At 46.7% G+C, this 12,164-nt stretch overlaps 1 protein-coding gene across 1 annotated transcript in view; it reads left to right on the forward strand.

Annotated features, from left to right (window-relative positions):
• The first annotated feature begins 2,576 nt into the window (after positions 1 to 2,576).
• Positions 2,577 to 12,164, forward strand: part of Gars1 (glycyl-tRNA synthetase 1) — a 37,094-nt gene continuing 27,506 nt past the window's right edge. The window contains exons 1-2 of the mRNA XM_059257046.1: positions 2,577 to 2,789; positions 10,582 to 10,683. Coding sequence (XP_059113029.1) covers positions 2,592 to 2,789; positions 10,582 to 10,683 — 300 coding nt within the window. The 5' untranslated portion in view covers positions 2,577 to 2,591. The remainder of the gene's footprint in view (positions 2,790 to 10,581; positions 10,684 to 12,164) is intronic.

Raw genomic sequence — 12,164 nt, forward strand, 5'->3', positions numbered from 1 at the left:
AACAGAGGCCCCAGCAAGTGTCCAACTGGAGCCCAGTTTGTTCTTTTGCGATACAATTCCATGTCTCCCAAGGTGTTGGTGAGGAGAGCAGCTGGGACCTCGCATAAGCCCTTGGCGCAGTTCTACAGGAGGCTGAGGGGTTGTCTTCACGAGGTGAGACAAACAGAGGGTGTGAGGGGAAGACTACATCTGCCCACTTGTGTCGCCAAGTCCTGTCATGGTTCCCTGAGTGGGGACAGATCTCTGCTGTGGTCGTGAGAACAGACTCCCAGTCACCGTCTCCAGGGAGCGGTGGTGGCTGCTCCCTGAAGAGAAGGATGCAGCAATTTAAAGAAAATATTTTGTTATTTTAGCAACAAATCCATGAGACAGAACCATATAACAATATCAATTTACCGGCTTATAAAAACCCAGATGAATCCAAATTATTTTATGACAGAATAGAACAGGTTAAAGTTACCTGTTCATATGAATAAACTTTTCATGTTCAAATCTTATGTAGGTTGTAGACTAAATTTTTCAGATGAAGCAAGTTGCTAAAACAGGTTGGTGTATAAAAGCCTCTTTTGCTGCTCATATTTCTTTATCTCAGTCTCAAGTGAGTTTAGGTGTTAATCTCAGATGTTTGCATTTTATCTAGGGCTGGCTAAATGCCAAACTTCCAAGCAACAGTATTCCAAAATCCTTGAGGTGGAGGCCAAACCACTACTGTGTGCCTGGAACTAAAACCCTCGCAACAAATGCCGAACCAGGGAGAAGAAGAAATGGGGAATCTGGCTATTTACATCAAATGTCTCCCAAGCCCAGAAAGCATTCTCAAATGCTAAGTGAAATTTGCAGGTCGGCAGCGAAGGGTCAAGTCCATGGGACCAGTGGTCCAGTCAGTGCTTGGACTAGTTCACAGGTTCCCTACACTGGGAAGTGTTGGACAATAGGTAAAGGTCTGTCTGGACTTCCTACTAGCTTGCTCAAAGCAGGTCCATCATGTCAGTTGCATGCCAGGCCAGCCACTGGAAGCACCATTTTTTGCAAAATAATAATAAGAAAAAAGTAAACATGAGGCTGCCAAGTGTGTGGAGATGAGAACAAACTCGGACCTGCCTCCTGGACCCTTTGTAGGGTAAAGACACGTGGTGGTCTGCAGTAGGAAAGGTGAGGATTAAGGTGAGAATTAAGGAACAGTAGTCTTTGTCATAGCTCTTCAGAGGATATATGTTTAAAAAACTGTGGCATTAGCATGTTCTGAGGGTGAAATTTTAAGCCCTCAGACCTTGAAAGGTCACCCTGGGACACCCATGCAGGACCCAGGAAAGGGCCAGTGCTTTAAACTGGTTTATACTTTCAAGTTCCTGAATAATACAAGGATTGCCAAGGTGACCCAGGTGTTATCTTTAGTAAAGCTAATAAAAATATACATGATCCCTAAAATTGGTGCTGAAAGCATCTGAAGAGCTTCCCTGGGTCTCACAAGCCTCCTCCTCTTGCTCAGCTTCTGTCTTGGTGGTAACTGGGCAAGTTAGGAACTGCTTTGTGCCTGGTTCCTCATCTTAAAAACCAGCATCAACTACTTTTGGGAGTTGAGAACTTGTGGTCTCTCATTGCAAGGGGTTTGGCTATCTGAAAGAGGGCCTTGGGCCAGCTTCACTACCCTCTAAACCGTCCCTTGTGTAAAATCTAACTAATCAATGCAAGAATAGCCCAAGGACAATGATGTTTTTTCTTGACATTTGCCAAACTGGAAGGTAGTATCTCCTGATTGGGTCATAGGGAGAAGATGTACTTCATTTGGCCCATCATCATCTGGCTTGCTGGCTGTGAGGTGCCCACAAGTTTGGGAGCATCCATCACCTACCTATGTAATACCCACTAAGTCAGCTTTTCTGCAAAAACTTTGAGGCAAGAGTTCCCTTGGCTTCTCGATGAACTGGTTTGCCATGTAAAGTCATCTTTCCTTGCTTTCATAGCATGTCTTTCAAGTTAACTGGCATGCCCTGAGAAGAACAGCAATCCCAGTTCTTATTAATATTCTGAGGAACATTGGAGCTTGAGCAACATTTTTTTTTCTTTCTTTCTTAGAGACGGGGTAGGATGTGTGTGTGTGTGTGTGTGTGTGGTGGGGCCTCACTATGTATCTTACGCTGGTCTTGATCCTCTTGCCTCAGCTTCCCAAGCTCTGGGATTATAGCTATGCTTATTAACTCCAGGTCTCTATTTGATGTGACTTTATATACTCTTCTAAGCAGCGAGCTGAGGAACAAACAGAAGTGTGTGTTCCAGTGGGACGACTCGAGCGTCTTCTGGGCCTAGGCTCTGGAGATGCTCGGGCATCTAGCTAGGTCCGCATTCTCAGATGCCCCGTCTAGCCATTTCTGTGCATTTGGCGGCTGAGTCCTCCTTCTCCCGTCCCTGAGCCAGCCGGTGCCCTTCCGGGTTCTGTGCCGAATCTGCAGCTGCCGACGCGGCGGCTGCGCGAGCCTGGCGGAGAGTGCGGCTGCGCGCGCCTGCGGCCTGCCTGCAGGATTTCATCATGCGCCGGGCGGGCCGCGCGCCGCTTCCGTAGCCGCCCCGCGCACCGCCGAGGCGGCGTGCTCATGCCCTGTCGGCTGCCCACGCTGCTCAGAGCCACCCGCGCCGCGCTGCCGCTGCTGCTACCGTCGCCGGCCCGAGTCGTCGCCGCGCCCGCCTCTCAGCGGCTCCTCAGCGTTCCCGCGCAGCCCGCCGCCTCCCGGAGCAGCATGGACAGCGCCGAGGAGCTGCTGGCCCCACTGCGGCTAGCCGTGCGCCAGCAGGTACCGGTCCTCGCCCGCATCCGCGCGCGGCGCCCCCGCCGGACGGACGGTCCTTCCCCTGTCCACGCGCGGCGCCCGCGCCCGCGATCCTCGGGCCTCGTGCCCTCGCTGCATACCCCGGATCCGGCCGCAGGCTCCGCCGCCCGCGCACCCCGGTGGCTTGGGTCTTCTTGACTCGTTCCCCGGGTCAGCCGCGAGCCGATGCTCCTCTCTGGTCTTGGGGATGCTTTGGGAAGCGTTCCCTTCTTTTTCACCGTCCTTCCTTCGGTGCTAGCCTCAGGATCGGCTCCGAAGACACAGTCGAAACGTGGCTGTGGGGAGGTGTCGAACTACCCCGCTCCCCAGTACTGATGCGAATTCACGATCCCTCGCTCCTGTCAGCTTTTTTCTGGCTTCTGAAGAGGGTGTCTGGAACCAGTCATCAAGCTGGAAATTGTAAATGGACTGAGTGAGCCACTCGGTGAAGTCATCATCCATCCTTAGGGTGGAACACCTGGAAATGTGATTTTGCAGAAGGGAAGGGGGGGTTTCTTAGCTTGAGGACCTGGGGATTGAATGCAGACCTCCTTTTTTTCCCGTAGCACTGAGTGGAGATCAGACTTGAGAGGGGGAAAGGAGGAAAGTATTTCAGATGATACCCAGCGAGAGCCAGAGCTTCAGTAGGGCCCTGGCATCCGTGACCTACTAGCCGTAAACACCAGTCTGGTCGCTCCTGCGCTGGCGCCTGATGCAATCGTTCCTCTAGCTAAGGACGGAGGAATCCTGTTTCGGAAATAATTCATTGGTGCCGAAGCTGCTACAGCTTCAGGAAATTCTGTCACTTTGCTCTAGTTTGAGCCTGACTCAGTTAATAGGCTTTCATTTTGAATTTCACTATGGGCTTCATTTTTTTTTTTTTTTTAATTGTATGTTCTGTACATTCAGTCTCCTTCCGGATATCCACCTTCCAACCCCACATAAAATTAGGTGTGGTTCCTTTGTTTTTGCTATAACTTAAAATCTCCTTCCTTAGAAAGAATACATCTAATTTGGGGGGAAAAAAAAAAACCCAACCCCACACTCGAAACCCCTCCCTCTGCCACGTTAGCCTGGAACTTGCAGTACATAATATCCATCTGTAGTAAGACTGGGTCTAGTTAACTTCAGGACGCTTTGATCTTGAGAGCTTTTGTGTGTGACATTTCTGTCCTGTGTTGAATTGGTTATGTTGGCTTTGTTTGTTTGTTTGTTTGGGTGTTTTTTGTTTTTGTTTGTTTGTTTGTTTTTTGAGGGTTTTTTTTATACTTTAGGATATTTTCTGAATAGTTGAGTTAATTTATTTCTTAGTTTGTATTCTTTTTCTGATTTTCCAGAAGTAATATATGTTGATTAACTGTCTGGAAATTTGAGTCATACTGAGCCCAGTGTCATTGGAAAGAGTTTAAAGCTCATCTAGTTAAACTTTTTTCTTCTTGGACATGTATGGAAATGTGGAATACAGTCTGTCCGTTTCACCAATTTCCAGCGGGAACCTTGTGCAATTGAAGACTTTACAACGTGGCTCTTTGGGAGGTATTAAAGGATTGTTCTTGACAATGGCATGTGTTTTGGAGGGTATTACCAGTAGTAGTTGTGCCCCCAAATAAAATTCAAGCCTTTACAAAACTACAATTTTGGAAAACTGGTTTCTATGAAAGCTGAGCTTGACAGCTTCATGATGCTTTGAGAACTTTTTGATGGGATAAGTAGTGATGTTAGCAAACACAGAGTTTTGGTACTGTATGATAAGTGAGGCCTCCACATGATCAGGGCACTGATGAAAACAGGCCCTGGTAAAGATATCTTCAGAGTCCTAAGATACGTTCTTGACTTTATGTAACAGAATATAAAAAGTTCAATGCTGCGGTTTGTGAGTTAGAAATAACTTTCTGTTCTCTCTTTTTTTTTTTTTTTTTTGGTTTTGGTTTTTCGAGACAGGGTTTCTCTGTGTAGCTTTGTGCCTTTCCTGGGACTCACTTGGTAGCCCAGGCTGGCCTCGAACTCACAGAGATTCGCCTGGCTCTGCCTCCCAAGTGCTGGGATTAAAGGCGTGCGCCACCACCGCCCAGCTACTTTCTGTTCTCTTTTGAGATAGGGCCTCAAACTCAGATTCCTTTCTCAGAGACAAGGCTTTATGTATCCCTGGCTGGCCTCAAACTCACCATGTAGAGGAGGATGACCTTGAACGTGCAACTTCCACCTCCCTAGTGCCGAGATTGCCCTTCTGTGTTACAGAGAGATGCTGGGGATTGAACTCCAGGTGTCTGTCTGCATGCTAGACATGCATACCACTAACTGAGCTGTCTAATCCTTTGAAATCACTTGAAAAATCAAATCTTTTACGTTCTTTCTTATTTTGTGCATGTGTGTACACATGCATGCCACATGCTTATTTGGAGATCAGGACAATCTCAAGGATATCATTTTTCTTTTTGAATGTTTGTTATTGTATATGGAAGTCTTGCAGGAATAAGTTCTGTCCTTCCATTGTGGGTCCCCAGGGGTCACACTCAGGCTATTAGGCTTGTCAGCATGCCCTTCCTGGCTGAGCCTTCTCACTGGGCCTTTTGAAATCACTTCCAAGAAACTACTGCCTCTCAGAGTTTTGGTCAAAGAGGAATTTCTACAATAACCTGAAAAAGACCTTCAGAATTCCCTCTTTTCCAACTATGTATGATTTCCTTAATAGACTTTACCCCAAAAGAATTTCTCAATAGCAGCATATATGATAATTTGTCTTTGATAAATTAGAATTTAAGAGTTAGCAAAATCATTATAAAACTATTTTTTTTTTACTTTTGAAAATAGCTCTATTTTCAGAATGATGTTCATGTTATATCAAGTTTTTTTTTTCATTTTAAATACTTTTTTACATTTTTAATTAATTTTTTAAAATTTCCATTTTATTTTGTAATACAAGTGTTCCCCTGTCCACAGTGGGGTTGTGTCCTGGCAGACTCTTTGTATACTGAGAATAGTGTAAGTTGAAACTGCCTGATAACAACTGATTTACCTAAGAACATCTAGCTTAGCAACCAGGCCATCGTAGAGTGTCTTGTTTACCCCTCTGATCGGTTGGCTACTTGGGAGCTATGGCTCACTGCTGCTGCCCAGTATCACAAGAGATCCCATATATCTCTGGCCTGGGAAACAGTAGAGGCTCAAAATTTAAAGTACACTTTCTAGTGAGTTGAAAATTTGGGGGCTGGAGAGATGGCTCAGCAGTTAAAAGCACTGACTGCTCTTCAAGGGGACCCAGGTTCAATTCCCAGCACCCACATGGCAGCTAACAACTGTCTGTAACTCCAAGATCAGGCACTACCACACAGATACATGCATGCAAACCACCAATGGACATAAATAAGTAAAAGAAAATTTGTAAGTTAAATCGTCTTAAGTCAGGAACTGGCTGTTGAGAAATAACTCACAGAAAAGCCCTTATTCTTGGTGATTTTTACTGGTTAAAGAGGAGCCCTAAGGATGGAGAAATGGCTTAGTCAGTCAGTAAAGTACTTGCCAAGGAGTCATGAGCATTTGAGTTCCATCTTCAGCATCCATGAAACAAGCCAGGTGTGGTGGCATGTGCTGGAGAGGTGAGCAGATGACCCCAGGAGCCCACTCCTGAGGGTACCCAAGGGGGCCCTGAGTCCACAAGCTTTTAGAAGTTCTATCTTAGGTTTGGACTGCTGTCTCCAACAGTCCTGGAAAAGCCGCCAACAGGCTTCTTGCTGTCTTCATGGTCTCCTTTTCCCATTCTCTCTGTCCACTGTCTCTGCCTTGACCTTCACGACTACCCTTGCTTACTACTCCAAAGGGTACAGCGTTGCACATCACAGTTTTCCTGTTCCTTGTTACCAAGATTGCTTTTCTCATTAAAAAACAACAAGCCCTCCCACCCCACCCCCCACTTCCAAGAAACCAGAAACAAAAAGCTAGGCTTGGTGGCACACACCTTTAATCCCAGCACTCAGGAGGCAGAGGCAGCCTGAGCTCTTGAGTTTGGGGCCAGCCTGGTCTACAGAGCAAGTTCCAGGATAGCCTGCGCTATACCAAGAAATCCTGACTAAAAAACAAACAAACAAACAAACAAACAAACAAAAAGCTTCTTGGCTCTGTCTTGACAAAAATTTGGGGGTTACATCTTTGGAAGTGGCAGATCTGATCAGAGGTGGTGGAGCCGTTTAATGAGGTTTTGGTTTCACTCTCTGGATTGGAGGATGTGAGTGTGGCTTGAAGCTCCAACAGATTAACTATAGTAGGATAATTTTTTTAAGGCTGAGGAGGAGGAACTTAATAATTATCAGTATAGGAGAAGCTTTGAAGAGTTCTTGCGTGGGCTTTTTTATACCCATGCCTCTCTGTGTGTGTGTGTGTGTGTGTGTGTGTGTGTGTGTGTGTGTGTGTGTGTTTTGTTTGAGGATTAAACACAGTGGTGGCAAGTTAACCTTGTCATTGGGAATGCAGGCTCTAAAGTGACATTTCCAAAGTTGGGATTGTGACTTTGCTGTCTTAGCTGGTGACTCTGGGCAAATGATTATTTAACCTTCAGTAGTCAAGTATCTTCATTTAGTGCAGAGAAAAGTTTTGAACATGAAAATGAGTTCATGTGAAGTGCTGTACCTCCTGCCCGCAGCATGCAGTATGGACTTAGTAAATGCATCTTTCTGAATTGCACACCGTTGGAACGCTGGTTCTCAAGCCACTGTTGGCCGGGAGTTTACTTGTTTTCTTAGATTGTTAGTTCGTTGGCATTTTGAACCTATGTATGAAAATTCATGTCTTCTAAATTCGAGAAGGTGACAGAAAAGACTTTCAAATGTCCTTCTGGGTCTGTCCCTGTCATGAATGAGGGGCACAGAAACCTGATTCTTAGTTTGGGGAGACAGTGTGAGGATGTGAGGAGCCTTGGGTCTTTCTTGGCTTTGATTTTCTGAGCTGAGTGACTTAAACTTCTTGCTTAATGTACAAAGGGCAAATGAAAAGTTTATGAAGTTTTCTCAGTAGTATAAAACATTTGGAAATCTAAGATGGGCTCCTTGACCCTATCAAGGCTCTACTAGCCAGCCACATGTGTGAAACCAGCACTTTCTGAAGGTGAGGAAACAGTTCCTTGTTTTCTGCCTAGTGTGACATGGGCGTAGCCCAGAAGGGTCACTGAGGATGTGATCCCTTGGGGGTGATGCTCTGTGTTAACCATTCCCGTGTCACACTCAGCTTTTGTGTGTGTGTCTGTTGTAAGCTTCCACTCAGGAACAGGGCTTCTAGTGGAGTCCTTGATGCATCTGGCCAGGTTCACTCACTGCACACACAGAAGCCCCCAAGTGTGGGTGGGTGCTGGAGGAAACTAATCAGCAAGTAGGCTGGCCGCTGAATACCTGCACCTTAAAAGACCAAAAGAGACTTGGGGGATGCATTTTAAACTCTTCCTACCTATTTTCCTGTGGTCTCCTAGTGTGTCTCTTGGGAGCAGTGATGAAGTGAGCAGATGCTTAAGCCACTGTCCAGATTTACCATGCTTCCCTTGCTGTACGTGTGCCCTGGCAAAGGCATACCGTGTTGTTGTGTGTGCGTGTGCCTTGGCAAAGGCATACCGTGTTGTGTGTGTATATGTGCCTTGGCAAAGGCATACTGTGTTGTTGTGTGTACGTGTGCCCTGGCAAAGGCATACTGTGTTGTGTGTGTACATGTGCCCTGGCAAAGGCATACCGTGTTGTGTGTGTACGTGTGCCCTGGCAAAGGCATACCATGTTGGTGTGTGTACGTGTGCCCTGGCAAAGGCATACCGTGTTGTTGTGTGTGCGTGTGCCCTGGCAAAGGCATACCATGTTGGTGTGTGTACGTGTGCCCTGGCAAAGGCATACCGTGTTGTTGTGTGTGCGTGTGCCCTGGCAAAGGCATACCATGTTGGTGTGTGTACGTGTGCCCTGGCAAAGGCATACCGTGTTGTTGTGTGTGCGTGTGCCCTGGCAAAGGCATACCATGTTGTTGTTGTGTGTGTGTGCGCGTGTGCCCTGGCAAAGGCATACCATATTGGTGTGTGTACGTGTGCCCTGGCAAAGTCATACCGTGTTGGTGTGTGTACGTGTGCCCTGGCAAAGACATACCGTGTTGTTGTGTGTGCGTGTGCCCTGGCAAAGGCATACCGTGTTGTTGTGTGTGCGTGTGCCCTGGCAAAGGCATACCGTGTTGTTTGCATAGATAACAGCAGCATTGCCATTAATACTTTGGTTTTTCAAATATTGTACAACTTTTTCTCAACCAGCGAATACTACTTTGTGAAAATTACCCACAAAACAAGGTATCACCTTTGTATCACATTTTACTGTGCTCATTCCTGGAACATGAACCGGGGCTGTGGGAAAATGCTTCTGAACGGGCGGAAACAGCTGGCCTCAGGTCCCAGTGTTGTTGGGTTTTGTCTGGTGTTCACTTTCTGACTGGGGTGTTCTAGAGAACATTGTTTCTGGAAGAGGCTGTCAGGAATGAAGCGGGGAGTGAGGACTTAGGGAGTGACGATAGCCGGAAGAGAATGTGCTCAGGAGCCCTCCATGGCCCAGGATCTTAGGGGGAAGAAAACATGGCTGCCATCTCAGCCCTTGTGGATATGGCAGAAGCAGCAGCTTCTACCGGGACAGCTTTGGGGCCGCCAGGTGGGAGTGTTTGGAATCGTGGCAGGCTGCTGTTAAGCTTGGGCAAACACAGTGGGTAGGAAGATGGACACAGACACAGGGTAGAGACAGCTACCGAGCTAAGGATGGTTTGAGTTTATAAAGTAAAGCTTAAAGATGAGAAATGGCGTGAGTTCAGGTTATTTGGGGACCGGTTTCATATTAGTGTTGGAGGATTCGAGATGGGACAAGCTGGCAGTCTGGAACAATCTAGTCCAAGGTGGAGAGGTTAGACAGGATGACTTGAAGTGAAGTTGACCAGGTGTTGGAGCTAAGGAAGCACAGCTGGATGCTTCCTGAGAGATGGCAGATGGAGAAAACGTTGAGCTTGCAGCATCCAGGGCCACCGCCAGGCCGAGGTACCTGACAGCGGAACAATGGCCTTCAGTCCTTTTGCATGCACTCTAGTCGTGCTGTTGAAATCCTTGCTGCCCTGGAGCAGCATGGGAGCTGGGGATAAATGTGCAGCGAGATTGTCGGTTTGCTCCAGGTTTCACACTTAGCTGAGTCTTTATACCCCACCCTGTTGTACCGCGGCTTGCTCGGGTGTGGATTTTGTGTGTGTGTTTGGATTTTCTTGTGCCTCCTGATCTGATCGTTAGTGTCTTTGCACAGTTACAGACGTTCCATAGTCGCCGTCTTCCCAGATTTTGCCCATTGATGTTTTTCCCTCCTTTTTTCCTACCTTCTAGTTGAATGTGTTGGCCTCTGTCTCTCTTTACCAGCCTGAGGGTTTGAACCCTGTTTTTCTGAACATTTCAGGCAGTTTCTTTAGTGTCTCTGAGGTCACTAATTAGACTCTCTTTAGCTTCCTGTGTCTGATCTGCTGGGAACCTGTCTGAACATCAGTGTCAATAGTTCATTTCCGTATGATCTCTGCTGTTCTTCTCTCCTCACAAACACACCATGTGAGTGCAGTGATTTATAGTCTTCTGGACTGTGTTTGCTGAGGAGACAGGCCTTCAGCTGTTCATACGAACCTTCTGTAGAATACAGATAAAGTTGTCATTTGTGTACAGATGCTTTATAAATGCATGTTTAAAAAAAGATTCCTAGTGTCCCTGATTTCTGAAGCCAATCTTGAATGTAGCTTGTGTGTCGGCCAGGGAGACCTCGTGCGCAAGTTGAAAGAAGATAAAGCCCCACAGGTGGATGTGGACAGAGCGGTAGCTGAGCTCAAGGCCCGGAAGAGGGTTCTGGAAGCAAAGGTAAGTCTCAGGGTGCTAAGTTAGAAACATTAGTAGGTGTGGGCTTGTTCTTTGGTTAATCTCTGGGTAGGAAAGACCTCAAAAGCTTTCTGAACAAGTGCCATTTGACCATCTGTTTTTAGTCACCATGCCTCTTCCTCCTCCTCTACCTAAGTGACTTCTTGTGCTTTCAGAGAACAACTCAAGGCTGTGCATCTCAGTGATAGAGCACTTGCCTAACACTAGGCTCTAGGTTCGAGCCCCAGTATTTCAAGAACAAAGTGCAGCTTACAATGTTACATTTCCTCTAAAGCTTCCCAGCTACCTGAACCCACCCACACTGACTGTCCTTCAAATCCTAGATATAATAAGCTACACAAATTTTCCAGAAGACATGTATTCCTCTGTAAGAATTTTCCTAAGCTTAGAGTTAATGGTTTTATTGTAATCCATCTTATATCTGACTTTAGACCTTTTTAAATCATGAAGTTATCACTACAGTAGTTTGGGAGGTTGTTTTGTTTTGTTTTGGGGTAGGGGAGGGTTGTGTATCTGTCTTTGTGTCTGTCTGTCTGTGCATGTAGGGGCCAGAGGTATATGTCAGGTGTCTTCTTCTATTGCTGTCCCTTTTATTTTTTGAGACAAGGGTCTCATTGAACCTGGAATTCATCAATTTGGCAAGACTAGCCAGCCAGTAAGCCCCTGGGATCCTCTGTCTCCATCTCCCAGCACTGGGGTTACAGATACATGCCACCACACCATGTTTCTGTATGATGTTGGGGTCTGATTCAGGCCGCTGTGTTAGTCAGCAGGTCCTGAGCAGCTGGGCCGTCTCCTGAGCCTTGAGTCTGAAGTTTTCGAGTGGTTGTTACTAGGAATACAGTAAAAACTCAGATAGTGCTTAAATTGCTTCACAGCGTCTGCATCTGAGGAAGCTTAATAGGTCTTTTGTTTTCTTGAGACCAAGTCTTACTGTAGCCAGGCTGGCCTTAAACGCCTCCTTCTTCTGCCTCAGCACTCAATACCAGGATCATAGGAATGGGCCACACACCTGACTCCTAGCTTAGTCTCTGTGGTCTTTAAAGTAATCATATTCTTTCCTGTACAAGTACGAGTGTCTGTATGACTCAGCTTTGCATCACTGTGAGTGACACCTGAGAGGGATCCAGGGAAGAGAGGCTTGTATGGCTCAAGGGGTCAGAGGTTGCAGTCCCCATTGGGCCTGGTTGCTTTTAGGCCTGTGGTGCAGATGGCATGGGGAGGAACACTCACCTCACAGCAAAGAGAGAAGAGGTTCCCTCAAGATCTTGCCTCCAGCACCTAACTTCCTTCTCCTAGAGCCCTTCTGATACTTCTACATCTTCCAGCTACACTGTCAGCTGGAGAGCAAGCTTTCAGTGAGCTCTGCTGGGGGACAGTAAGATCCAAACCATAACAGCTTCTTTCCTGTCACTCACAGTGTTTGTATGGACTGAGGCTCCTCTTCAGCTCCCCAGATTTTC

This window comes from Peromyscus eremicus, chromosome 3 (assembly GCF_949786415.1).
Source record: "Peromyscus eremicus chromosome 3, PerEre_H2_v1, whole genome shotgun sequence".
Taxonomy (NCBI): Eukaryota; Metazoa; Chordata; class Mammalia; order Rodentia; family Cricetidae; genus Peromyscus; species Peromyscus eremicus.